This window comes from Felis catus, chromosome F2, assembly GCF_018350175.1.
Source record: "Felis catus isolate Fca126 chromosome F2, F.catus_Fca126_mat1.0, whole genome shotgun sequence".
Lineage (NCBI taxonomy): Eukaryota > Metazoa > Chordata > Mammalia > Carnivora > Felidae > Felis > Felis catus.
The window spans coordinates 68,164,239-68,191,251 of NC_058385.1; the positions used below are offsets into that span (position 1 = coordinate 68,164,239).

The 27,013-nt window shown below is 50.7% G+C and overlaps 1 protein-coding gene and 1 long non-coding RNA gene across 2 annotated transcripts; one reads left to right on the forward strand and one right to left on the reverse strand.

Annotated features, from left to right (window-relative positions):
- Positions 1-471: 471 nt before the first annotated feature.
- TRIB1 (tribbles pseudokinase 1) lies at positions 472-8,289 on the forward strand. Its single transcript, XM_004000118.5, has 3 exons — positions 472-1,742; positions 3,782-4,074; positions 6,445-8,289. Exons 1-3 carry the CDS (start codon positions 1,383-1,385, stop codon positions 6,908-6,910), a joined length of 1,119 nt encoding a protein of 372 aa, XP_004000167.1. The 5' UTR covers positions 472-1,382; the 3' UTR covers positions 6,911-8,289.
- A 192-nt stretch (positions 8,290-8,481) lies between these two features.
- Positions 8,482-13,393, reverse strand: LOC123383042. The gene is made up of 2 exons (XR_006592275.1): positions 13,044-13,393; positions 8,482-12,741 (listed from the first exon to the last, which is right to left on the reverse strand). It is a non-coding gene; the product is annotated as an uncharacterized LOC123383042 (long non-coding RNA).
- Positions 13,394-27,013: the final 13,620 nt, after the last annotated feature.

Consider the following 27,013-nt stretch of genomic DNA (forward strand, 5'->3'; position numbering starts at 1 on the left):
ACAGACGCTGGGGATTAGAGCTGGGAGGGGGAAGGAAAAGGAAAAAAAAAAAAGCCACATCCACTACCACGCAGAGGTCTTCCCCGGAACTACCGCGTGGGGGTGAATGACTGATTCTGGAATTCATCACCTTTCCTATCCTGCCTTCCTCTGGCTGCAGCGGGGCCTGGGCGGCGCCCACGGCTCCAATCGGAGGTCTCAAGGCGCGGGGCGGTGGGGGTTCCCTGAAGCGAACGACGTAACCGTCCGGCTGCAGCGAGCTGCTGGTGCAGGGAACTGTGGTGCGCGCGCCCATAGTCCATTGTGCTCGGTGTGAATGGGGAACGCGCACCAATCAGCGGTCGCTTCGTCCCCCGCGGCCCCGCCCCTCCCGCCCACTTCCCCGGGACGCTGACGTCACGGGAACTTTTCCTCCGCCCCCTCCCCCGGCAGTTCGAGCTGGGCCGCTGGCCTGCGGGAGGGCGCGCGCCGCCTCCTGCCCAGCCCGGGGCGGGGGGTGCGCGCGCGTCCCAGCCGGCTCGGGACACACCACCTGCGCCCGAGCGCGCGCAGCTCGGAGCATCCCCAGCCTTCGGGCCACCCCCATTGCCCCCGCCGACCCAGCTCCACCTCCTCCTCCCCCCACCCCCCCGAGCCTCCTCCCTCCGCTTCGGTGACTGCTTGCCGGGCGGCAGGGCCCGAGTCGTCGCAGCCACCTCATTGCTCAACCCGGCTTCCCAACTGTTTACACAGCCCGGCCTGTGAGTGTGTGTGTGTATACAGCGTGAGTCACCGAGAGGCGGAGGAGGTGGAGGAAAAGGAGAAGGAGGAGTGCACTGGCCGGGATCCGTGCGGCGCACACACTCACTCACACTCAGTCACTCTCTCCGAGCGCGTCTCGCTCGCTCACACACACGCCGGGAGCCCAGGAGCGCGCAGGATCTCGAGCGCCGCGGAAAAGTTGCTCCGGCTTTCTCTCCGGGACTTGGGCTTTGGGAAGTGCATTTGCTCCGCCGCTCCACCGAGCCTGCGGAATCCTGCCCTCGCGGCTCGGGACGTTGGGAACACCAGCCGCCGCCTCCTCTGCCTCCGGGACTGTCGGCGGCCTCGACAACAATAGCGGCAGCCGCCCGGGGCCAGGCGCCCTAAGCCGGTGCCCGCGGGGCTCCCGGGACCCGAGCCGGCCTCTGCTCCCCGGACGCGCGGCCGGCGTGCTTCCAGCGGGCAACGCGAGCGCCCGGGAGCGGCTCCTGCCTTGACCCCCGTGGGGGCCGAGCCGAGCTCCGTCTGCAAAGTCCATCCCGCCGGCTGGAGTAGGTCGCGGCGCCGGCTCCGAGCCCTCAGCGCCTTTCCGCGCGGATCCCGGGACATACAAAGCCGGGACCGGCCCGGCCCGGGACGGGATGCGGGTCGGTCCGGTGCGCTCTGCCATGAGCGGCGCCTCGCAGCCCCGCGGCCCGGCCTTGCTGCTCCCGGCCGCCCGGGGCGCCCCGGTCAAACGCCTGCTGGACGCGGACGACGCGGCGGCCGTGGCGGCCAAGTGCCCGCGCCTCTCCGAGTGCTCCAGCCCGCCGGACTACCTCAGCCCCCCCGGCTCGCCCTGCAGTCCGCAGCCGCCGCCCGCCGCGCCGGGGGCTGGCGGCGGCTCCGGGAGCGCGCCGGGGCCCAGCCGCATCGCCGACTACCTGCTGCTGCCCCTGGCGGAGCGCGAGCATGTGTCCCGGGCGCTGTGCATCCACACGGGCCGCGAGCTGCGCTGCAAGGTAGGCACCCCTGGGTCGGGACCCGCCGGGGCGGTGCGGGAACGCGGTAGCCCGCAAAGGTGCTTGGGGGTCTCGCCCTCCGGCGCCGGGGGCCTCAGGTGCCACCTGCGGTGACTCGAGCGTGGTAGGCGGCATTTGGCCAGGTCCACCCTTTGGGTGATTGAGGGGTTTCGGACGGGGTGGTATAATGGGGGCTCTGCGAGCAAGAGGAAGTACGGTGTTCGGTGGCTTTATCTCTGTTCTTTCCGTAGCGCCCAGTTGAGCGCACGGCGTTCCAAATAAGTTGTGGAATTGAAATGGATTCCAGGGCCATGCCATTCCCCTTCTCTCATTCTCCTCGCTTCCCCCGCCCCTTGTCCTGGAAGGACGCCCTGCAGTGGGTGCCTTCTTGGAGCTTGGAGCAGCTGGCGGCTCTCTTGCTGGGGTTTCAAGGCACCCGGGCTCAGCTGTGGGTGGTGAGGGAGTGGGAGGATCGTGTCAGGCTCGGGTCTTGGGGATTCCGGCTTGAACCCGCACCCCCGGGGATGAGAACCTCATCCCCGCTCCCCACCCCACCCCACCCCGACCCCAGAGATTGGTCTGAGATGGCCTTACAGTCTGGGCGGGGGATTTGTCTGGCGCGGAAATGTTGGAAACCCCACACCGGCTAGGAACCCTCGCTTCCATTCATGTCTTTTATTTTCCGGGCAGCGATTTTCTTTTGAACATGAGAGATTCCATTCCGGAGGAGGTAGAACTCCTAGAAACGGGGTCCTCCCGCGTGCTCCTCCGGCGCCCATAGACGCAGAACATTTCCCGCAGCCCAGCCTTTGCGAGCCTGACTCCCGTCTCGGACCTCCCCGAGGATCGTCCGGGCTGCTCCCTTTCAACCTCGAAAGATAGGGTCACCCCTCAGTTGAAGTCGCTCTTGGGTTTTCCGCAACTCACCTGAACTCCACCCGCGTTCCCCTCCCTGGGCTTGCTGCTGCCACCTACTGTCCGACCTGAATGAAATTCCAAATGCCATCTCAAGCCCAGTGGAAAGGGGGGGAAATCTTTCCTTCTCTGGCCCCCGGGCTCAGAGCGGTTAGGGGAAGATATGTGTGTGGGGTGGGGTGGGGTGAGGGAGGGGGGCGGCAGAGAGATTTTTCTAGCTGGTGCTAGGGCAGCCAGGCCTCAGAGGTGGGGTGGGTCTGGCCATTGTGCAACCCCTTCCAGTTCCTCTGAGCAGATAATAGCTGAATCCAGATGGTGACAGCCCATGTGTCACCGTTTCCAGTTGAGTCTAGGATATGAGTAACCGGACTAAACAAAAGGCGCTTAAAGAGACCAGCTAGCTTCTGAGAGGAGATACTACCCATTTTCCTGGTGAAGGTGGGGCCAAGGAAGGGGGGGGGAGATAAACAAACAAATGAAAAAACCTTGGACAACATCCCATACCCCTCCTGTGACAATTTTAACTCAAGGCCGCTTATACCTGAGTCAGACTGTAGGCAGGTTGTTTAAGGCTGTGTTGTCACAGCCTTTCTTCGAGTCATCTGTTCCTTCTGACTAATGACAGATCTTCATGTTCCCCAGCCCCTCCAAGCTTCCACTTGGAGGTTGCAGACTGGCCACATGCTGTGCTCTCTGTGCTGAGCACTTTGGGTCTGCAGGAGGTCATGCATTTTCAAGGACTGCTTTTTCCGCTCCTGGAGATCCCAGGGGGCTCCTGCAAACAAGGGAGGGCCACAGAGGGCTGGGGCTTTAGGGCTTAGCTCTCCTGTGCGGATGGCCTCAGATGGCCTCAGATGGCCTCATGAAAGGAGGTGACACATATATGGATGCTTTTAAACCATCCATATTGTAATCCAGCGGTTATTTGCTAGCCCAGAGCCCTAGATGTTGCCAGTCTGGGGTGTTAGAGGCAGGTGGGGCGGCAGAGATTGGGGGGGGGGGCGGGCGTGAATGAAAGGAGCCTTGCTTTCGAGCACAGCCCAATGATTGAGAGCTGCAGCCTGGGATTTAGACGGCAGCCTCTGTCTTCCTAGCCTCCTAAATGGGTCCTCTTCTCTCTGCAGGTGTTTCCCATTAAACACTACCAGGACAAAATCAGGCCTTACATCCAGCTGCCATCACACAGAAACATCACTGGCATCGTGGAAGTGATCCTTGGGGAAACCAAGGCCTATGTCTTCTTTGAGAAGGACTTTGGGGACATGCACTCCTATGTGCGAAGCCGGAAGAGGCTGCGGGAAGAGGAGGCTGCACGGCTCTTCAAGCAGATTGTGTCCGCGGTGGCCCACTGCCACCAGTCGGCCATCGTGCTCGGGGACCTGAAACTTAGGAAATTTGTCTTCTCCACGGAGGAGAGGTGAGCAGCCTCCGCAGCTCCTCCTGTGGCCTTTCAGGGCGCAGTTAGGTGCAGTTAGGTGCAGAGTGTTGGTTCAAATCAGAGCCAAGGGCTCATTTGTCCCAGACTTAGTATTTAGAAGTCCTCTCCTGAGGAGCCGTGGCCAAGGATGGTTTATTCTGCACTCTCGTGGATGTGGCCTGGGGACATCTTGGTGCTTCTTTCTGTGGGATGTCATATGATGACAGGATGCCCTCCCCACTTCCACTCCAGGATCAAGTTTATTCCCCATTGTTGTCAGAAAGGTCAGTTCTTCTGGGGTGCGGATGTCACCCTGCCCGTCACAACCTGGACCCCTAAAGGAAGTTTTCAAGTCCTTGCTTCTACCAAGTGGGGCCTTTTCTTTTGTACCTAGAAAGTATCACAGAGCTAAACTGTTGTATTTGCAGAATTGTGCCCTCCTCCTCTGTACCATATTCCTGTTTCCTTTGTCTGGCCCCCAGTCCTTTCTTTACATCCTCTGGTGACTTTTTAGACCTTTTGTTTGGATACATCTTCAGAAAATAGCCACATTGAATAATAAATGGAAGTTGGCTGGAATTGGTTGCTAAGTATAGATCATGACTTACCTCATAAAGGACAAGATGAGCTTGATAAGAGAATAATGAGACACTAAGATTCAGACTTGTGGTTTCAGACCAGGGAATTCAGGAAGCCGCAGGAGATAAACCTCACCTGATTGTAAGAGGTGGGCCACATCCCTTATGGGGAGGTTAAGAGCAGTACCCTTGTAGAATTGTCGAGGGGTGTGTGTGATTTTGTTGTAGCTTTTCATGCGGGGCTTTCCCCCACCCGTGCACTTTTACCCTTACCTCCAGATCGTAGGAAAGATTACGGGGTTGAGTTGCCATAAAACATGGCTTTGTATCTGACCTTGCAATACTTATTGGAACATACCGATTAGCAAAGAAAAGCCAAGTGTTTGCAATGGAGAAGTTTCCAATTCCTGGAACATGCTCCTTCGATATGTTGATGTGTTTTCTGAAACATGCCTTACACACCTCCTTACCAGCTTTTGAAATCTGCATTGCACAGGCGAATGTCATGTGCACGGAGTTTGGCAACCCGAGGGTTAAGCAATGGCAGGCTGACGCTATTCGTGTAACCAGCACAGGTGCAGGGTTTTAGTACTACAGCAGCCAATCAGGGGCAGACAGTGCGGGTTGAGTCATATTTTCCGTTTACAGAACCAATGGGTATTTTACATAACGACGAGGAGGTCAGGCTGAGGACATACCGAAGTTAGCACATGTATACTACACTCCAGGGAACAGGAAGGCAGGAAGGAAAAAAAAAAACAAAAACAGCCAGACCTTTGAGAGGAAAAGAAATTGACCCATTAGCCAGTACCAAATGTTTGCATTTGACTTCACAACAAGTGACTGACTGATACCAGGGCTATTTCAGAGAAGCAGGAAAGAGCATAAACTGCCAGCAGATAATAGAGGTTCCCCCCACATGGCTCTGGGTTTGGGGGGAATCGGTGAACCATGGGTGGCTGGTTCTGAATAAGGAGGCACCCGCACCTTCGTAAGAGCCTCTGATTAAAGATGTTTCAGACTTCAGCTGTGTTGAGGTACCATCCGCATGTACGGATGTCTGTAGGCCCCGCAACCTTCAAATCCATTAGCCACTTGTGTTTGCTCACATGACCTCTCGGCCCAGGCTAAGTGTTCTTTGCAATTAAACACCCCAATAAATGTAATTAACATTCCTGGCCCCTATCTCATCACAGTTACCGCGGCCTGGGCCCAGGTGGACAGAGTTCCCTTTGTGTGTGTCTGTCAGCGTGACGTATGTGCATAATAGCAGTGACTTTGGGCCCCATGTTCTGTGATGCCAAGTGTGGGCCCATGGAGCCCTGGTAGTTTAATGGCATAAGAATAAGATCGGCCTGTAGGATGCTCCGGGCGGGGTGGGGTGGGGGGGCTGAAGAGGTGGGATACACTGTTCTTCCCTGATACCGTGTGTAGAAAATGTTAGCAATTCCCCTGAGACCGGCTCCCACTTCTGCAATGTGAACTTTGTAAATTGTGTAACCCTATTAGGATATCTCTTCTAAGCTCTAGCATAATGAATAGTATCTGGGGCTTTGCATCATACCCTCCCGCCCCAGGCTCTCTCTCGATACTTTGCAAATGTTTATTGCGGTCTGTATTGGTTTGTGAAATCCCGAGTCCTGGGTGGTTGCAGGGCACTGCTTACTGGATGAAGGGGTAAATGGCATTCCTTGGGCCCTTGCCTTTAGTGCCTGTGGGCACTGTTAATAGAGAAGGCCTTGTTTTTCATAGCAGCTGATCTGGAAGTAATAGCTTGTTTCCTCTCCTGCAGAAGCCAGCTCAGACTGGAAAGTCTAGAAGATACACACATAATCAAGGGAGAAGACGACGCTCTGTCAGACAAACATGGCTGTCCAGCCTATGTGAGCCCCGAGATTCTGAACACCACGGGGACCTACTCTGGAAAGGCAGCAGACGTTTGGAGCCTGGGGGTGATGCTCTACACCCTTTTGGTGGGACGATACCCCTTCCATGACTCAGACCCCAGTGCCCTCTTCTCCAAAATCCGCCGTGGACAGTTCTGCATTCCTGAGCACATTTCCCCCAAAGCCAGATGCCTCATTCGCAGCCTCCTGAGACGGGAGCCTTCCGAGAGACTCACTGCTCCTGAGATCTTACTCCATCCCTGGTTTGAGTCTGTCTTGGAACCTGGATACGTCGACTCAGAAATAGGAACTTCAGACCAGATTGTTCCAGAGTACCAGGAAGACAGTGACATTAGTTCCTTCTTCTGCTAATCCCAAAACCTCAGAAACCTCAATTCTCACACATAGCATTTCCATTTCTAAAGATGGACAGGCCTTTTGGCGTGGTGCCAGCCAGACATGCGATGGCGTAAAGACCGTAGCTGCTGAACTCAACGTGGCCCCCCCCCCCCATTTGTTATGATGAATGACTGTATTGATCTGAGCGGCACACACTCTGATCGGCTGCCCCGCAAAGTTGTTTCCCTTCTCAATGAACCGTCAGCAACTGTCCCGCTGTCAGATGCAGGGGTGGGGGCTGGTGGGTTCTGCGTCTTCATAGGTGGCAGAGAGTATGGATATCCTACAGGGCGTGTGGTCAAGTGAAAGGAACTCCAACATTTTAAAGGGAGAGGAAGTGAGTCGCACAGTGGCATTTTGGGCAATAACCATATTTCAGCAGGGTGACAGATCATTTGGGCCAATGAACCTGCCATCTTTGAACTTGTCTTTGGGAGCTAGACGTTTGCTACCCCAGCTTCTCTATTGGAAAGTTCATTTTTGGGGGGGGATTGGTTTAACACACACCCTTTCTTCACACTCACAGTTACCAATGACCCTGCTCCATTTTTGGAGCAGACTGTTTTTGGAGCAGAGGAGCCTGCCTGAACTACGAACCCAGACTCTCCTCCATTTCCTGCCAAGACCTCATTTGCACTAATGCCTTCTATCTGACCTTGAAACGTCCCCTTCTTTGCTGTCAGCACTTACCAGCTAACCGTGGAGAAGTATCACAAGAGATTCGAACTCCTGGCTATTTCGGAACTCTAAGCTCAGAGAGACTGCAGATTTTTAACGTTAATTTGAGCACTTGGAAACTGTTAGCTTTGTTGGTTCCCCTGAAACGGGTCAGCCTTTATCCTTTTTCCCCAAGACCATCTCAGGGTGGAGCATTTTGTCTAGGAGAAGAAAGATAGGGAGACTCCTCGCCTCTCCCAAGAGCAAATGGTAAACCTCTCTGTGCTTCAGCGAAAGTGGAGTTTGGATAGTCTTAGACGACTCTCAGACCCACGCATCCCCTTCATGGATATGGTCTGCCCCTGGTGTTGTGTGTCACGTCTGCAGTTTTGCATGATGGGTTGTTAATATTTTAAATTTGATGTGGTTTATGAATACATCTCTATGATCGGCATCTGGAGTGAAATAGCCCCAAATCTTTCAAGTTGGAAGAGACTTTCAAAGTATCCAGTCCAACTTTTTTCCTCTCTCTGCCATCTCCCAAAGCAGACCCCCCCCCCCCACAACTTAACCTTCCTTCAGGTGGGAATCCAGCATCTGTTTGAATGCCTCCAGAGATGGGAACTCACTACCTACGAAAGACATTGCTTAACAGAGAAACTGCAACTTGCATTAAAAACGAAAAAAAAAAACAAGAACCCAAGAAATATCAGTAAATGTCTCAGTACTGAAATCAGGTGGTTAAACGGGTAAACCGAACATACTGTATTTTGAGAAATGGCACAGAGACAGGCAGGCCATCTTCAAGGGCTCCGCCTAGGCAGACAACTAACCTGCATTGTGAGAATGTTGTCAATACCTCACGTACTGTGTACTTTGTATATATATTCTACCTTTTATACCTGTTGTCCGATATGTGTTGTTGTTTTGGCTCTGAGGCTTGGTTTGTTGTCTGTGTCTGTCTGAATAACCTGCGTGTCTAAAACCACGTGAAATGTGAATGATTATTGGCAATATTACCTTGACAGAATCATGGGACTCAGAGAAGAGGGAGGGCAGAGGCCTCTTGTCGCACTAACGCGCTCGTGGTTGCTCGACTGTTGTATCTGTGATACGTTACCCGGCTGAGGACTCTGGGCTGGCTGGGGCTTCTGCCGGGAAAGCTCGAAACACTAGATCCTTCCTGTACATGTGTATATATGTGAACAGTGAGACGACCGTTTCTGACTTGTAGAGAAATTTTAATAAATCGGGTTTCGTAAATAGGCGCAGTGCATTTCTTGGGAGTCCAATCTGCCTTTGCCTTGTGCAATTTCATGCTGGGGATGCAAAGGTCTCTGGCCGCAGGGTTTGGAATATCACAGGGGACACACAGAAGTAAACAGATGATTATTATGCATGACCTTTGGCAGAGTAGAACCCTTTCACTTTTTCCATTGAAGTGGGCAAATTCACTTTGATGGGTGAAGCCGGTTTGGTGACATCAGGGTGGCGAGGGCCGAGAGAGAGACATTAAAGAGGAGCAAACATAAATAAGGCTTGAGTTGGAAGAATCCCTCTGGCTTTTTTTGATGAAAGCTATGGACACTTAGAAAAGTATAGATGTGTATGCAAATCCACCAGAACTTTGAGGTCTTCCTGTGACCCTGAGGGCATCCCAAACTTCCTGCTGGGATGTAGCCTCCCCGCCCCACTGGGGCATTCGGCTTAGTTAAAATGGCCAGTTGAGACATTTCCTCCCCCCACCGTAAGTGTAAAAATGGAAATAAAGGATGGAAAAACTAAAGGCATTATTTTGAAACACAAAGGCAAAGAGAGAAAGGATTTTTATTGGGTTAATACCTTCACTGTTCCATCAGAATCGATTTTAAATGAAATAAATTAGCATCGAGAGTGATTTAAAAAAGAAAAAAACTTTAGGTTGTAAAGTGTAACAAATCTGCAGAAAAATGCACACGAAAGTGTTCAGCTCTGAATTTTCACAAACCCAACAGGAAGACAGTGGCAGAACCAGAGGTCGGATCCAGATCACAAAAGACTGCCCGGATCCCAGGAACGTCTCCCCGTCCCTTTCAGTTCCTAAGGGATACCCCTGCCCCGCCCCCACCCCCACACTCCCGAGGGTCACTCCCATGGGGCAGAATTGTGACTCCTCTTTTAACAGTAAAAATTAGAATGGAAGAAATGAGTTCTAAGTTTAAATGGAAAGGCATACAGAAGTTACAGATGACACAATTGCCTTTTTCTAGGACTCAGGCTGAGATCACCCAAGAACGGAGACCTATGACACCAAAGTAAATGCAACTCAGGCCTCGTGACCCAGGAACTTAAAAGAAATGGAAAAAACACATCAGAGGCAGCGCGGGGGGGGGGGGGGGGGGGGGGGAATGGCCAAATGCCTGAGTAGCTTAGAAACTTAGGAAGCTGGGGGTTGGTCTGGGGCCATCCCAGGAATAGGACCCTTAAACCCCAAAGTTCCTGGAGCCTCAGAATCTGCATTGTCGTGTCTCCTTGCTCCCACAAATCCAGACGAAGCTCGGCCTAGCTCCCTGGGCACACAGAGAGGTAATACTTTGGACTTCCCTGAGCTTTTTAATCTAAGGATTTCAAAACACTTTGCAAGCAATTAAGGTTACAACACCTCTGAGTACTGTTGTTACATGCATCGAATGGAGAGAAACATGGGTCAGGATTGGCTGGGGTGACATGTGATGCCGCAGATACATGAATGTAATCTCTTCAAAGGTAGGGACAAATCAGGGGCGATTTCAACCAGTCCCATTATAGAAGTTTGGAACAAGAGTGTGCAAACACTGGCTGGGAAGCTGATCATTTGTAATTCCCCTTGTGTTCTCAATGAATGAGCAAATCATTCAAGTAACATCTCCATAACCTTTTACTCATAGTGGAACTTTCTAGAAGTGTTACTCTTTCCCTCCCCCACCCAGTTCCCTTCCCCCTTTTATAATCCCAGCAGCTGAGTGAAATAGGCAAGTCAAATATTATTTGCTCCATTTTGTAGACGAGAACACTGAGGCGTGAGTGCCTTTCAGTCGTTACTCAGGAGTAAGCAGCTCGGAGCTGGGACTCGAACTTGGGTCTTTGGACTCCTTGCTCAACGTTGTTGTTGTTGTGTCTGCACACTGTCCCATGAAGTCTTCCGGTAGAATGATGAGTGGAGAAGGTGGTTTGAGATAGTTACAAATACTGAGACTTTACCCCACTAGTCTCGTCACAACAACCCAGCACATCAGTCATAAAGGTAGGAGCGTCCCACAAGGTGAGAGATACATAAATCAATAAACACTTACTGTGTACCTACCGTGCGCCAGGCACTGTAGACCCTTGGCAAACAGATGACCCCACCTCCGTCCTCCTAGCTCATGGAATGGGAAGCGCCCTGGGGTCAGGGACTGTGACCGTCTTGTTCAGCCTTGGCTCTCCAGAACCCAGAGCAGTGCTTGCCACAAGGAAGGTGTCCAATGTCAACACAGATGGACAGGTGGATGAATGGATGTTGGATGCATGGGTGTCTTCTGGTAGCTCAGGGAACCATGAGCAGGGAAGCAGAAATCTTGTGACTGGGGTATCGTTCTAACTCTGAACCCCTTCTGCTGTATGCCTTTGAAGAAGCAGATCTGCCACTGTGGTTCTTATTTGCTCATCTTTATATATATTTTAATTTGAAAGAAAGAGAGAGAGCATGAACGAGGGAGAGGGGCAGAGGGAGAGAGAGAATCTTAAGCAGGCTCCACGCTCGGTGTCGATCCCACGACCCTGGGATCATGACCTGAGCCGAAATCCAGAGTCAGAAGCCCAAACAACTGAGTCACCGGGCGCCCTTTTATTTGCTTGTCTTTAAAGGGGAGTGATACTCCTTGATTTCTTCTGTCCCTTCAGCTGCTGTTTTGTGAAAACCGAACGGTTCTGTGATTCTGTGAAAACAGGTCCTATAAGGATCCTTGTCAGACTGACCATGGGAATAGTTTCGTGCTTCCTTTTAAAACAGTCCAGCAGAGTGATTGGGTTCCCCGTCTAACTTTACTCTGGACGAGGAAAGGCATTGTAGGGACGAGGATTATGGAACTGGCTTGTCAGCAGAGCTCTGGCTGGGACAGGGAAAGTGAGTGCTTAGTAAATCACCCCCTTCCTTCTCCTCAAAAAATAGAGGAGTGGGATCTCCTTACCAACGCCCCACAACTGCCCGTATCAGATTTTGGTGGATTTCTCTAATGATCCCCAGCGCAGTCAATGACTTGGTGGTTCCTAGAAGGCGCAGAAGAGAAAGATGTAGCCAAACATCACACCTCAATCTTCCTGGATGTTTTATGGCACGCACCTCATTCTCTCTCTCGGCAACCCTGTAAGGTGGGCGATTTGTTCCCATTTAACAGATGGGGATGCTGAGTTCCAGAGGTTGGACAGGCTGCCTGAGGTCCTGTGGCAGGAGTGGTATGTCAGACTCCAACCTGGGCCTGGTAACTGTAGGTCTTTGTCCATTCCCGTCCTGGGCTTTGCAAATTGAGTCTGACGTGTTAGGCCCGTGACATGTCTTCTTTTTGGAGCAGCCATTTTGCTGGGGCATTTTCTGCCAGGAAGCATAAGCATGCTGGAGCAGTCCTGGTTTTGGGCTGTGATTTCTACCAGTTGAGATTTATCAACAGACGGCTCAGAGCATACTGAGCGCCTTGAAGAGTGCCTCACGTAAATTAACAAGTGATCACCTCACAGCAGCCCTATCGAGCAGTACCGCTATTGTCCCCTTTTTACAGATGAAGAGCCTGAGGTTCAGAGAAGGTAAGGGATTTGCCCAAAGTCGCACAGCACAGCCTTCGTTTGCTCATGAACACACCCAGAGCTCTTACTTCACCGTGAAGGCCTATTGTCTCTTTGCTTTTGGAACTGGGAGGGGACTTTCTAAACTTTATAAACTATTTAGTCTTCAGTGCAATGCGATATCCTGGAACAGAAAAAGGATATTAGCGGGGAAAGGAGTGAAATCCAAACAAAATCTGGAGCTTAATCGATAATTTGGTGTCAGTGTCGGTTTCTTAGTCGTGACAAATGTACCATGGAAACTTGAAATGGCGACACTGGAGCCAACGCCACGAAGATCTCTACGTTATCTTGGCGACTTTTCTGGAAATCTAAAATTATTCCAAAATCACGAGTTCATGAATAAAAAACACTGAGTCCACACTGCCCCCGCTTTCAGCGAGGGGAAATCAAGGCAGAGACCCAGAAGCCACAGCCAGCTAGCAGCAAGGACACGGTGCCCCCAGCCTCCCCAGGCCCTGCCCTGCTGGGAGCTGGCTGGTGTGCTGTGTGTGACCTTCCGGAACGCGTCTAGAGCACAAAGGGCTGAATGTGAGGCGTGTCCACGGAACGTGTCAGAGGCTCTTCTTGACACAGGACATGACATTTTGAAAAATCAGTTTCGAGGTCTGACCTTTAGATGGGTGACTACTGAGTGTCTCCGGCAGTTTCCTCATCTGCTCATGGCTCTTGGTCAGCCACCGCCGGTGAGCCAGTCTGGGGGCTGTTCCCCGCCTCACCAGCGCCAAGGCAGCGGGAGTGAGAGGGGAAATTGCTGCCCAAGGAAGGATGAACCCGCCCCGTCTGAAGCGGAAGGCCCGTGGGAGTCGGGGCCCCCGGAACACTCCAGACACGTTTCTCATCCGGGCTCCAAGGCCCGAGGGTGTCTGGTCTCTGGGACGCGGAGAGCCAGCAGACCCGCTCCCTGCCTCCCCCCGGGGGGACGGTTCCTCACTCTGTGCCCTGCGCCCGGGGAGGGGGGAGGGGGTGGGGCGGGGCTGCTGCAGCCCTCAGTGGCCCGGAAGCAGTTCGTTCAGGTTCACGCTCGTGGTTCACGCTCGCTCGTGTTAGAGACGGGGAAGCCGCGCCTGAGACGGGAAAGAGCGGCCAGTCGGCCGTCGAGGCTCGTTTTGTATCTGGAACTTTCTTTCTCCGTCGCTGGAGTTACAGTTGGGTTTCTGAGCTCCTGCTGATGAGCATTCTTCTTCCTTCTTCGCTGGGGAAACGAACCTGCGCATGACATTTCCCTGGCAGCCCCCCCCACCGAACGCTCCGTGTTTCTCGGACGCGCAGCTCAACAGCCGGTGCCTGCCGGGAGCAGAGAGAAGGAGTCATTGGAGGCACGAGAGGAGCCCACACGTCTGGAGCTTGGTGCTCGCCTAGCCCTGCTTCAGCACTAGATGAGCACAGACTCGTTTCATTCCCAAGACCCCTCTGTGAGGCAGCTATCCTTTTTTTTTTTAATTTTTCTTCAGTGTTTATTGAGAGCGTGAGCGGGGCAGAGAGAGAAGGAGACACAGAATCCGAAGCGGGCTCCAGGCTCCGAGCTGTCAGCACAGGGCCCGACGCGGGGCTCGAACTCCCGAACTGTGAGATCACGACGTGAGCCACAGTCAGATGCTTAACGGACTGCGCCACCCAGGCGCCCCAGAGGCGGGAATTCTTACTTGTCCCATCTTCCAGGTGAGTACGGGAAAGCCCAGAGAGGTTAAGTAACTTGCTCAAGGTCACACAGGGAGTGAATGGGATCCGAGCGTGGAGCGGCTCACTCTAAACAATATGCCTTTAACAGGCGGGTGGCCTGCTGCCCCATTTCGGCAGGCGTCACTTCTTATATTTTATCCGCACAGTTCAAGTCCTACCATGTCTGTGTGCCCCGACCTCTCCTGAGAGAGGATGCTGGGCATTTGACACTTTGCGAAGTTAGCGTTGAAGAGGCAGAGGTTTGAACTTCGGGATCAGGAAGACCGAGCAGCAAACCCTGGCTCTGTCGCTAATTGGCTGGAGGGCCCGGACAAGTCGGCCGACCGCTCCCTGCCTCGGCCGCAGTCATAACCGGAACGGCAGTGAGAACATCTACGACAGAGGCCGTGGCCGTGAAAAATACGTGAAAAAATGCTGTGTATCCAGCCCCAGCCCCAAGGTGCCACACAGCTGCCTTGAAACTCAGGCAGATCGCTTCGCGGTGGAAAGAACCCAGGCTGGGAGGGCAGACAAACCCGGATTTGGATCCCAGCCTAGCCACTTATTTGCTCTGTGACCTTCAGCAAATTGCAAAACCTCTCTGACCCAGAATGTCCTCATCCATAAAATGATACATAACCATAAGAGCTGCAGGCCTCCAGCAGGGTTGGTGATAAATCACATCAAGGGCCCGGTCTGGACGGTAGGCAGAGACTAGTGTTCCTCTTGTCATTCTTAAGCATTTTCCCTTCCCTCCTTTGTCTTCCCTGCTCTTTCTCTTCCGGTTCGCGCGCTCGCCAAAGTCAGAGTTTTGGCTGTTTTGGGGTACAGCTTGGAGGGGAGGGTAAAATGGCAGGGAACGGGGCAGTGCCCAGGGGGTCAGCCTTCCTACCACCTGGGGGCCTGCTGACCTTGATCTTAGTTGTTCAGGAGCAAGCAGTCTGACTTCTCTGACCTCGTCCAGCTGTCCACCTCCTCCGGGTGTCAGAAAACTCACCCTGGTGGGGGAAGGGGTGGGGGTGGGGGTGACTTGAAACTGCCATTTTGTGGATACTACCTTGATTCCGAAACGGAGATCTCACTGGGATCCCACAAGGAGAGAAGGGATTAAAACAATTGGCACACGGCCAGCGTCTGCTGAGGCAGGGGTAGTTCAGTTCTAGCCAGTAGGGTGGCCAAGAGAGGAGCCTGGAGTCACAGAGGCCCGCGGTGTGGCCCAAGTACTTAGCCATCTCAGCTTCAGTTGCCTTATTTGTGAAATGGGGTTAGTGAGAATTCTCACCTCCTGAGACTGTGCAGTTGAAATAAGATCCTGCCTGGAGAGCGTTTCCCTGACATACACAAAATGCACAATAAATGTTGGTTACCAATAACCAGGGTCAAAGATGGTCAGAGGCAGTAAGTCAAGCCATCAGAAAAATATAGTAAACAATGCTTCTCGTGAGTGGGCGTGGGCGATCTTGTTAAGATGCAGATTCTGGGGCACCTGGGTGGCTCAGTTGGTTAAGCCTTTGACTCTGGATTTCGGCTCAGGTCACGATCTCATGGTTTGTGCGTTCAAGACCGGTGCCGGGCTCCGTGGATCCTGCTCGGGGTTCTCTGTCTCCCTCTCTCTCTCTCTGCCCGTCCCCTGTTCTCTTTCTCTCTCTCTGAAAAATAAATAAATAAACATTAAAAAAAAAGATGCAGATTCTATTCACTGAGGCTGGAGTGGGGCCCGAGAGTCTGCATTTCCAACCCGTTCCCAGGTGAAGTCCATGCCGCTAGCCTACCAACCACAATCAGAGCAGCATGGGGTTGAAACGCATTTCCAAATACAGACCTGTTAGGTCTCAGTTGAGATGAGCTAATTCCTGAAAACGGGTCTACTTTGGGTAAATCCGGAAGGAGGGGAGTGCAGAGAAAGTACTGTTTTGAGTGGCTGCTTGGCATCGGGTGTGTTGAATGAATGATCTCTTCGGATCCTCACGGCATCGTTGAGGGATGTTCCCATGTCCGCTGTACAGATGGGACTCAGATGTTCAGCGCTCAAGGTCCCAAAGCTTAGCAACATGTGGGCCCGAGATACGGCCTCGGGGTCTCCTTGCCTCCAACCCATCCCCAATCCTGTCCCTCTGTACCTTGGATGCAATGACAGGAGCCTGAGAACCCAGTTGGGACGATCCTACACCAGCCGCCGCCTCCCTTTGCACCTCAGTTTCCCTGTTGGCAGTGAGCAACTCGGGTGTAAGTGACCTCTAAGCGCCCCCCGCCGCCCCGCCGCCCCACCTCCTGTTGGAAGAGTTCATCTGTCCATGTGTGTTCCACTCTAACTCAGCATTCCCTTGGCTGCGTCCCCACTCTGCTTCCTAACTCGGTGCTGATGTTCTAATTGCAGACATATCGATGTCACCCGTCTACTTAGGAATACCAGCAGAGCTGCTGGACACAGATATCTTTGCCGCCAGCTGGCCAAGCGATATAGAGGCAACCAGAATAAACTCAGCACCTGGTCCAGAGAGAACATTCTTCCATACCCCAGGGGTGAGCTTCTCAGCGTCCCTGCAGGTAGAGAAGGCCACTTGCGTCAACTTGGAGTCATGTGGGATCTAGTTTCACCTGGAGCCCAGGCTTGGAGTCTTAACCCCCTAGGGCCTGAGTGCTAAAGAGATTGGTTTGAACCTACGTGTGGAGAGGCAGGCAGACAGGCCCCTGTTCCCTGCGTGGGCTCCCACATACCTCCTGGGCTCGTAGAGAACTGGGCAGGGTTTCAGAAGAGCACGTCGGCCAGAGTTAGAATCTCTGGGTTCAAGTCTTGGACTATGACATTGGGCAAGTTATTTAATCTCCCTGGGCCTCAGTTTCCTCTTCTGTAAAATAAGGCAAATGTTGGTAGTTGTCTGGTGCGGTTCTGGTGAGAAATAAATGAGCTAATCCATGCATACCGTCCCATGCAAGTTGTCCCCATCAATGTGAAATCTGTTAGAGCAGGGATTTCTCTGTTGTGTTTACTGTTGGATACCTAGTATCTGGAATGGTGCCTAGCACATGACAAATGTGCCCAAATATTTATTCAATGAATGAATCAGGGGACCTCTAGAGTGGTGGTTTTCAAACTGTGTTCCAAGGAACCCTAGGGTGTCTGGGGCCATAGAATGGTGGGATGGAGAGTAGGAGAAGAAACACTTGAAGAGGAACCAGCATCGTTCTGCTCCCTTCCCTTGCTCAGATCCTCTCAGATATATGTGGTTTTCTGGGTAAAATTTTATCTGGAGGAAGATTTTTGCAGCTGAAAAACAGTTGGAACATGACTCATATCCCAAATTTATTTCCTAGACCACCTGCCTTAGATCGTGCGGGGTGAGGGTTAAGAATGCTGATTCTCTGACCCCACCCATGATCTACTGAATCATATTTTCTGGGAAAGGAACATGCATTTTTAATCAGTTTCTTAGGGCATTCCTACTCATGTTAACATTTGAAAACCACATGTCTAAATCATTTTATTAGTGGGGACACTGAGGCCCTATTAGGGGGGCACCTGGCTCAGGGTCTCCAGGGGGATGTTGGAAAGGCTGATGTAAAGGTATCTTAACTCCTAGACGGGTGCTCTTTCCAGGATGAGGCTTCTGTGACCCTAAAACAGGAAAACGTCTTGTGGAGACCTCTATCGGGATGAGAGGGGTTGCGGGAAGAGACAGGAACCTGGTCAACACTATCTCAGCCTGGGGCAACTGTCTGCCTCCTGGAGCTTTGACTTTGCCCACATATTCCCCAGGGTAGGTACTCAGTGGGTGTTGGTCCAATTGAAGAAGGAGTGAGTGAAAGAATGACATTCTTATGGAGAGATATAAACAGTGTACCATATAATGGCAGATAGTACTAAGCTTTGTGAAGAAAAGAAAAGTAGGTAGGGGACAGAGAGTGATACGTTGGGGAGCTATTTTGGATAGAACATTTAGATACCTTTTTGGAAAAAAAGCTGCTTCTGAGGAGGTCACACTTGAATAGAGACTAGAGATATGCGGGAGATGAGTTGTCTAATGGAACATAAAGGGGACAGCAAGTGCAAAGGCCCTGAGACAGGAAAGTGCTTGGTGTGCTTAAGGACCTGCAAGGATTGTTTGAGGCTTACATGAGACAATGTGGCAAAATGGGGACAGTGCCTGCTGCATGTTGGCTGCTATTATTGTCATTTTGTCCTCATGATGTGAAGGACAAGTACCATCAGATTTACCTTTTACTGTATTTATTTATTTTAGTCTATTGTTTATTTAAAAGTCAAATTCATCAAGATATAATTTCCCTACAGTAAAATTCACTCTTGTCTAGTGAATAGGAGGATGAGATTTGACAAATGCTTCCATCGTCAAGCAAATCTGGGAGCCATATGGATATAATCTTTCGTGTCTGTGTTCTTCCACTTCACGGAATGCTTTTGAGATTCCTCTGTGCTGTTTATTGTATGTATACCAATTTGTTTAAAAAATTTTTTTTGAATGTTGATTTATTTTTGAGAGAAAGAGAGAGAGAGAGAGAGAACGTGTCAGTGGGGGAGGGGCAGAGAGAGGGAGACACAGAACTTGAAGCAGGTTCCAGGCTTTTAGCTGTCACCACAGAGCCCGACTTGGGGCTCAAACTCATGATCTGTGAGATCATGACCTGAGCTGATGCTTAACTGACTGACTGAACCACCCGTGAGCCCCGTGTCCTTTTTTTCTTTTTAATTGCTGAGTAATATTCCATTGTGTGGATATACCACATATTGTTTATCCATTCATCAGTTGAAGGACATCTGGGTTGTTTCCAATTTGGGGTTACGAGTAAAGCTGCCATAACCATTAATGGACGTATCTTTGTGTGGGTGTATGTTTTCATTTCTCCAGATAAATACCTAGAAGTGGGATTCCTGGATTGTATGTTTACCTTGCTAAGAAATCACTTATTTAATATTGTAGCCATTCGGTACATGTGTCACGTATCTTGTCGTGGTTCTAGATTCCATTTCCGCAATGACTAATGAGGTCCAGCGTCTTTTCCTGGGCTTGTCTGCCAACTCCGTCTCTTCTTTGGTGAAATCTCTGCTCAAGTATTTTGCCTACTTTTCAGTTAGGATGTTTGTTTTCTTTTTGAGTTGTGGGAAATTTTTTTATATTCCAGAGACAAGCTCTTCATCCAATACGTGTGTGTTTTGCAGATAGGTCTTCCTTGTCTATAACTTGTCTTTTTGGGGCGCGTGGGTGGCTCAGTCAGTTAAGTGTCTGACTCTGTTTCAGCTTGGGTTATGGTCTCACGGTTTTGTGAGTTCGAGCCCCACATTGGGCTCTGCGCTGACAGCACAGGGCCTCCTTGAGATTCTCTCTCTCTCCCTCTCTCTCTCTCTGCCCCTCCTCCACTCACAGTGTCTCTTTCTCTAAATAAATAAATAAACTTAAAAAATTTTAACTTGTCTTTTCACATTCTTGAAGAGTACCTTTTGAGGAAGTGAAGTTTTAGCTTTAAAAAAATTATTGATTTTTTAAAATTCCAACGTAATTAATATACCGTGTTATATTAGTTTCAGGTGGAGAATATCGTGATTCAACAATTCTCTGTATTTCTCAGTGCTCATCATGACAAGTGTGCTTTTCATCCCCTTCACCTATTTCACCCATCCCCCCCCCCACCGCCCCTCTGGTAACTGTCAGTTTGTTCTCTACAGTTAAGAGTCTGTTTTTGTTTGTTTGTTTGTCTGGATAAAGACGATGTGGTATACATATATAATAGAACATTACTCCACTGTGGAAAAGAATGAAATCTTACCATATGCGACAACATGAATGGATCTAGAGAGGATTAAGCTAAATGCAACAAGTCAGTCAGAGAAAGACAAATGCCATATGATTTCGCTCAGATGTGGAAGTTAAGAAACAAAAACAAACGAAAAGGGTTTTAGATTTTTATTAAGGCCAATTTGCCACTTTTTTCCTTTACGGTTTACATGTTTTCTGTTATAAGAAAAGTTTTGCCTGACCCGGTGATACAAAGATTGTTACCTATCTTGCATTTACTTTTTTTCCTAAAAGCTTTAGAATTTTAAGTTTCATATTCAGGTCAATGATGAATTTCGAGACCTGAAGTTAACTTTTATATGTGATAGAAACTAAGTTTTATCTGTATCCATCTAGCGCTCGATCGATTGTCCAATTGTTACAGGAACATTTCCCGAAAGATCTACTATACACACAGCAAGACAGAGAGGTGTAATTCTATACAGAATAGAACTTCCAGTCCGTTGTGAGAGAGGGCAGAGAAGGGGTGAAGGCATAGATTGGAGGAAGCCTCGTTTGAGGAGCGGAGCTCCGAGCGACCCGCCAAGTGGCCTGCAATGACATCGAGGCAATGACAATGACATTGAGGACCTCCATGAGGAAACCACCCGCCCAAAAGGGGGGTGCCGGCTGGCCAGGGAGGTGCCCAGTGGGGTGTTTCTTTTGGTGTTCTCAGAGATCTGTGCTCGTCTTGCGTAAACGTCAGATGAGGAAAGCGTTAGGGAACGAGAGGGCGGCGAGAGGGCGGCCGGGACATGCCACACAGCAGCCCGGCGTGGGCCGCGGACTGCAGCCTGCGGGGACGGCCGCGCCTCGCCAATCAAACAGAGCTGGAGCCAGGACACGGATGGCGTCTCCTCTCCCCCCTGTAGCCAGAAGGGAGATGCTGCTGGGTCTGGTTGGTGTTGGAGCCTCCGCGGTGGCAAAGGGACAGGACCCTGGGAGCCCCGGAAGCAGCCTTGTTTATTCCACTTTCAGAAGGAGGAGAGTCGCAGGGGTTTTGCCCAGAGGCAGGTTAGCAACAAATAAAACTCATCGCCTTCCAGCCCCGACATCGACATCGCCTGCCCTCCTCCAGAGCCACTTAGATGTCCACCCTTGCCACTTTGACCTAGGGACCGAGGAGGGACTTCACAGGAAGCTGTTTCTTTCAAGCTTAGTACTGTTGTGGCTCCCGTATTTATTGAGCACCTACCATGGGCGCACATATCTTCTCATTTATAGGACCGAGGGATGATCCCTGCGCTCTGGGTGCTTACGTTCAAACTTTGGAAGACGTGAATTCGACACGTATTACAAGTGGAAGGGAAACTGCCCTTGGCCGAGGGCCTCCTCTGTGCCAGAAACCACGTCAGGGTCTCCAGACATTATCGGATTTGTCCCCACAGCAACTCGGTGAGAGTGAGATGGGCGTCCTCATTCCTAATGTAGAAATCGGGGCTCAGAAAGGTTAAGTAACGTACCCACGTGTGCACAGCTAGTAAGCATACGAGCCAGAGCGTGAACTTGAGACTGTCAGACTCCGGTTTTGTGAATCATGCCGCCGTATAGGTACCAGACCGGAGCTCAGCTGAGGGCTGTGGGGGTTCCAGAAGGGAACGAGCTGCAGTGTCTAACCACAGGCCCTTACTGCCTGGTGATGGGTGAGCGGAAAGCCCTGTGGTCCTGAGATGATGCAGACAGGTCTGGGTAGCAGTCGTGGAGGAAGCTCATGTCAGAGGGGTCTTCAAGGACAGAGGGCTGTACTCTGTGAATGTGGGTGCTGGGGAAGGAGGTGCTGGAGGGAGGGAGCTGTGGTGTCGATAATAACCGCAGACCCAGCATTATTATGTGCCTGGCCCTGTTACACTTTGCAAATATTAACTCGTTTAATCCTTGCAACAGTCCTAGAGGACTGTTACCATCCCTATTCCTGTAAGGGTACTATACTGTTACTATCCTCATTCCACCGAGGCCCAGAGAGCTTCCAGAACTTGCCCATGGTGACATGGCTGGTAGATGACAGAGCCGGGCTCTGGAGGGGAAGTGAAATCAGCCAGAGTGTCATGTTGGCAGGGGCAGCAGAGCAGAGGCTCAGACTGAAAGGGTAGATTGGGGCTAGCTCAAAGAAAGTTCATAGCGAGGCTGAGGAGTCTGGCTTTGGTCCTGTGGCCTTGCTGAACTCTAGGAAGCTTTGGGGTAGGGGAGGGATGTTGGCAGACTTGTGTGTAGGCAGATGGCTTTAGCAGAAGGGCTGGAGATTCAGTAGATGGACCATTGATCCGGAGAGGAGGCAAGATTGTAGGTGGGTCACGGGTGAGGAGGCTGCTGTCCTTACTCCAGAGGGTACTGGAGGTGGAAGCCTGCACCAGGCCAGTCAGTGGGCAAGTAGACAGCCGTGCCATAGGCTTGGGCACTCAGTGGGAGTTGGATGAGCTGTGACGTGTGCCCAGACCCAAAGGAACACCACTATAGCATTAAAGGGCACAGTGTTGGTGTCCACGCAGATGTCGCCAGAATCTGGGATGTGGAAGAAGTGAGATTCCCGTGGGCTGGGTTGGCTGGGGGCAGCTCCAGGGCAGAGGAGGGAGGTAGGATCCTCCTGGAGGCCGAGCAGATGGAAAGAGGAAGTGAAGCATGGCGGCTTGCTTTGAGGAGGGAAGAGCGTGGCCAGAGGCCGAGAGGCCAAATCTGCAAGGGCTGGTGTGTACCACCTTCTCTGGGATTTCCCCAGGGGGAGGAGGATAGCAGAGGCCCTACCGCTTCCCTGGCTTGAAAAGGAAATTTGGCCCCAAATGGTAAAGCCTACTGTTCCCAGAGGAAATGCCTCTCTCCAGCCCGGATCTCGCTGCCTAACTCCGCATCTATCCATTCACCTCCACCTGGGTGTCTGCCATCTCCACGCAGATGATCAACCGTCTCCGGACTTGGAGAGCCCAAAGCTGTGTGCATCATTGTCCAACCTAACATTTCTCCCACTTTCAAGTTCCCTGTCTTGATGAGACGCAGACATCAATCAGCCTAGTTGGTTGCTCAACACGAAACCCTGGGAATCATTTTAGATTCTGCTTTTCCACAATCCCACATTCTTTCAGTGTCCATCTGCTCATTCAAAGTCCTCTCCCTCTGCTTCCTGGTTGTCTCTGGTGTTAACGATTATTGGTCATTTAATAAGTATATATGAGAGCCCGCTGTATGCCAGCTAGTGAGCACAGAGCAATGAACCACAGAAAAATCTCCATCCTATGCAGACAGTGGGCTCCATCTTTTCATAGCCATTGTCATCTCCTGGTTGAGGCCTTTCTTACGTCTTGCCTGAGCTTTGACAACATTTGTGTGGTTGAACCTCCTTTCTCTGGCCTTGACTTTCATTTTTTTTTGGTTTTAATTTTTTTAATGTTTATTTATTTTTGAGAGAGAGGGAGAGACAGAGCGTGAGTAAGGGAGGGGCAGAGAGAGAGGGAAACACAGAATCTGAAACAGGCTCCAGGTTCTGAGCTGTCAGCACAGAGCCCGACGTGGGGCTTGAACTCACAAACTGTGAGATCATGACCCGAGCCGAAGTCGGATGCTTAACCAACTGAGCCACCCAGGCGCCCCTGGCCTTGACTTTCTATAAGCTATCCTATATAGTGCTTCTAAAATGCAACTCTAATCATGCCATTCCCCTGCTTAATCCTGCGATGACTCCCCATTGCCCCTAAGAAGAAAGTGAGACTCTTTACCCTGACATAGCAGGTCTCCCATGATGTGATATGGTCCCTGAAAACTTCTCAACTTCCTGAATAGCTGGCCTGGCCTCAGTGACTTCAGGTTCCTCGGCCACCTCTTCTGTCTTGTTGCTGTGAGTTTGTACCTGATGCTCCTTCCATATGGAATATATTCCTCCTTCTCCTCCTGGAAAACTCCTGCTTATGTTCCAAGGCTCAGATTAAATGTCTTCTCCACTTAAAAGCCATCCCTGATGTCTCCAGGCAGAGTCGAGAGCCTTCTCCTTTGCATTCCTGTGTCTTCCTGTTCATCACTATTTTCCAGTACTTTGTGCACTGAAAGAGTCTAGCCTAGAGAGCTAGGACTGGGCTCTATTCATGGCTAACACCTAGAGCATAAGGAAAGCCTGACGCATAGTGGATGTTCTGATACTCTTTGTTGAATGAATGAATGAATGAATGAGTGAATCAATGACATACGACACTATGTTCTAGCTACCAGGATTAGGTCTGGGTAAAGGAGATATCCCACAGTCAGGTGCTGAGGGAACTGTGGGTGAGGGAGGCAGGATATGCAGGTTGGCACAGAGAAGGAGCCAGTGACAGTGAGAAGCCACGTGGTATTGGAAGATAAACCCTGGCCTCCGCTTTCTAGGCCCAAGTCTTACTCTTCCTGTCCAGGTGCCCTTGGGCGAGTTACTTTACTCCGTCCTTTTATTATTACTATCACTGTGGTAAAACACACATAACAAAATTTACCATCTTAACCATGTTTAAGCGTACATTTCGGTGGCATTAACTGTATTCACACTGTTGTGCAACCACAGCCACCATCCATCTCCGGAATATTTTACATCTTCCCAAACTGAAACTCTGTCCCCGTGCCAACACTCACTTCCCATTCTCCCCCCGCCCCCTGCCTCTGGGAGCCGCCATTCTACTTCCTGTCTCTGGGAACTGGACTCTTCTGGGCACTTCATATATAAGTGGGATCGCGCAGTATTTGTCCGTCTGTGACAGTATTTCACTCAGCATAATGTCTTCAAAGTTCATCCACGTTGTAGCGTGTGCTAGGATTTCCTTGCATCTTAAGACCGAATAAATATTCCATTGTATGCGTAAACCACAGTTTGTTTCTCCATTCATCTGTCCGTGAACTCTTGGTTGCTTCTACCTTTTGACTGTTGTGAATAATGCAGCTATGAACCTGGGTGTGCCGATATCAGTTTGGGTCCCTGCTTTACCTCTTCCGGGTGTATACCCAGAGGTGGAATTGCTGGACTGTGTGGTAATTCTATGTTTATTTTTGGAGGAACTGCCGTACTGTTTCCACAGTGGCTACACTGTTTTATGCTTTTTAAAAAAATTTTTAATGTTTATTTATTTCTGAGAGAGAGAGAGAGCACAAGCGAGAGAGGGGCAGAGACAGGGGGAGACAGAGGGCCCGAAGCGGGCTCCACGCTGACAGTGGAGAGCCTGATGTGGGGCTCGAACCCATGAACTGTGAGATCATGACCTGAGCCGAAGTCGGACACTTAACAGACTGAGCCACCCGGGTGCCTGTACGCCATTTTATACTTTTATAGGCAATGCGCGGGGCTTTCCGCTGTCTTGATGGCCTCATCTGCCCATTGGGGTTGCTGCTACCTGACTGCGTCATAGCTTTCACAGGCATGTTTCGAAAATCAAATGAAACAATGCTTGTAAGGCACTTGCTGAATTATCGTTCTTGTGCCCACATAAAAAGGTGCTTGATTCCCTGGGGAGCCACCAGCCCCCGTGGGAGTTTCCTTACCTGTCATCAGACACACAGCGCCTTCTGGTGACTTGGAAAAGGGACTTGTCTTCTGACGACAGCAGGCTCTTTCCCTTTTCTACAGAAGCAGCGACTACAGGAGGGCTTTCCACCTTGGGGAAGAGTAAACTTACGTCTCCAGGCCCAATTAAAGAACTCTCGGTCTTGTTTAATTCACCAAACCTCAAGGGCATGATGCCAAGCCAGGGAGCATGGCTGTGACTAGTGCCCAGTGCTTCTTTCCAGAAGCTCTCAGTTTAGTGGCCGATACAGACTGTTTGTGATAGAGTATTATTGTCCCTCCTTTAAGAGGCTTGCCCATCTTTGTCCTGTTCAGCACCCATGTGGTCATTTAATGTGCTTTGAACGATGAAATGGGAAAAGAATGAATGTGTATTACTTCTGGGTGGAAGCCTTAAAAGTCAACACCTTTTTAAACTATTTTTCTTTTCTCTTTCTCATGACAACCAGCAATATTTCCCAAATGGGCTGTCCAGTTGGGTTCCAGAGTGAAGCTGAGCAGAGGGGCAACCAATCTGTGCTGGACACATAGGGTGAATGAAAAATAAACCTGTGCTATTGTGGGCCACTGAGAATTGGGGCTATTTGTTACTGCAGCATAACCTAGCTCATCCTGACTAATACATCAGCCAACAGGTCATCCTAGTGGTGAGGAAAGTGCGGGAAAGGAAATGGATAGTGTTCCATGGGAACACAGAGGAAGGGAGGAGGGAACAAAAATTAACCCTGTAGGGAAAGGTTTCTGATGGTTTCTACTTTTAATCTTGTACTCATTTACTCTTTCCAATAACTTCTGAGGTAACAATTATTATCCTCATTTTTCACGTAAGGGACTTTCAGCTCAGAGATGTTACATTTCTTAGTGTCTTTCAGCTTGTCATGAATGGAGATGACATTCAACTTGAGGTCTCTCTGGTACCTACATTATAGATTTTTAATATTAATAATAGCTGCAACTTATGGAGCACTTTTTACGTGCAGGTATCTGATGATGTTCTAAGATCTAGGCATGAAGAACTCAGTTAACCTGTATATCAGCCCAAAGAGATAGGTGTAGTATAATCCATTTTATGGATAAGGAAACGAACCAAGTGATTTGCCCCCTGTCACACAGCTGGCATTTGAAGCCCAGAAATCTAGATCCAGAGTTCATGTTCTTAACCACTGCACGATGCTCAGTCTGGCTCTTCCATGCTTATGGAGAGACACACGAGCACCCAATAACTTCCCCTCCATGTGCTCTGCCTGGTTGATCTCAGCAACACCCATGGCTTTAACCATTATATACCAACTGTTTATTTAGCACAGATCTTTTCCCACTTCTCATTAAATCTCCTTACCTGGATGTCTGGCAGGCATCACAAGCACCTACTTCCAACCCTCTGGAGGTCATCATTAGACTCCGATTTGCATGCTGTACCGAGTGAGCCTCCTGCTGAAAGTCTTTCCATGTCTTACCATTGCCTTCCCTTAGCACTGGTACCCTTGCTGTTCCTTCTGTCTCTTTCTCCAGCCTCATCCTCCTCTTCCTCCCTTTGCTGATGTCACTTTCTGGAACATTCTTCTCTAACTGACTAACTTCCATTGTCCTTTAAGACTGAGGTGAATAGCAGCTTTATTCACGATA

Excerpts from the sequence above, each read along its gene's own strand:
- TRIB1 (XM_004000118.5), top strand. The coding sequence starts at position 1,383 with ATGCGGGTCGGTCCGGTGCGCTCTGCCATGAGCGGCGCCTCGCAGCCC. Across the intron at positions 1,743-3,781 it reads GCCGCGAGCTGCGCTGCAAG|GTGTTTCCCATTAAACACTA; the intron begins GTAGGCACCCCT and ends TTCTCTCTGCAG. Across the intron at positions 4,075-6,444 it reads GTCTTCTCCACGGAGGAGAG|AAGCCAGCTCAGACTGGAAA; the intron begins GTGAGCAGCCTC and ends CCTCTCCTGCAG.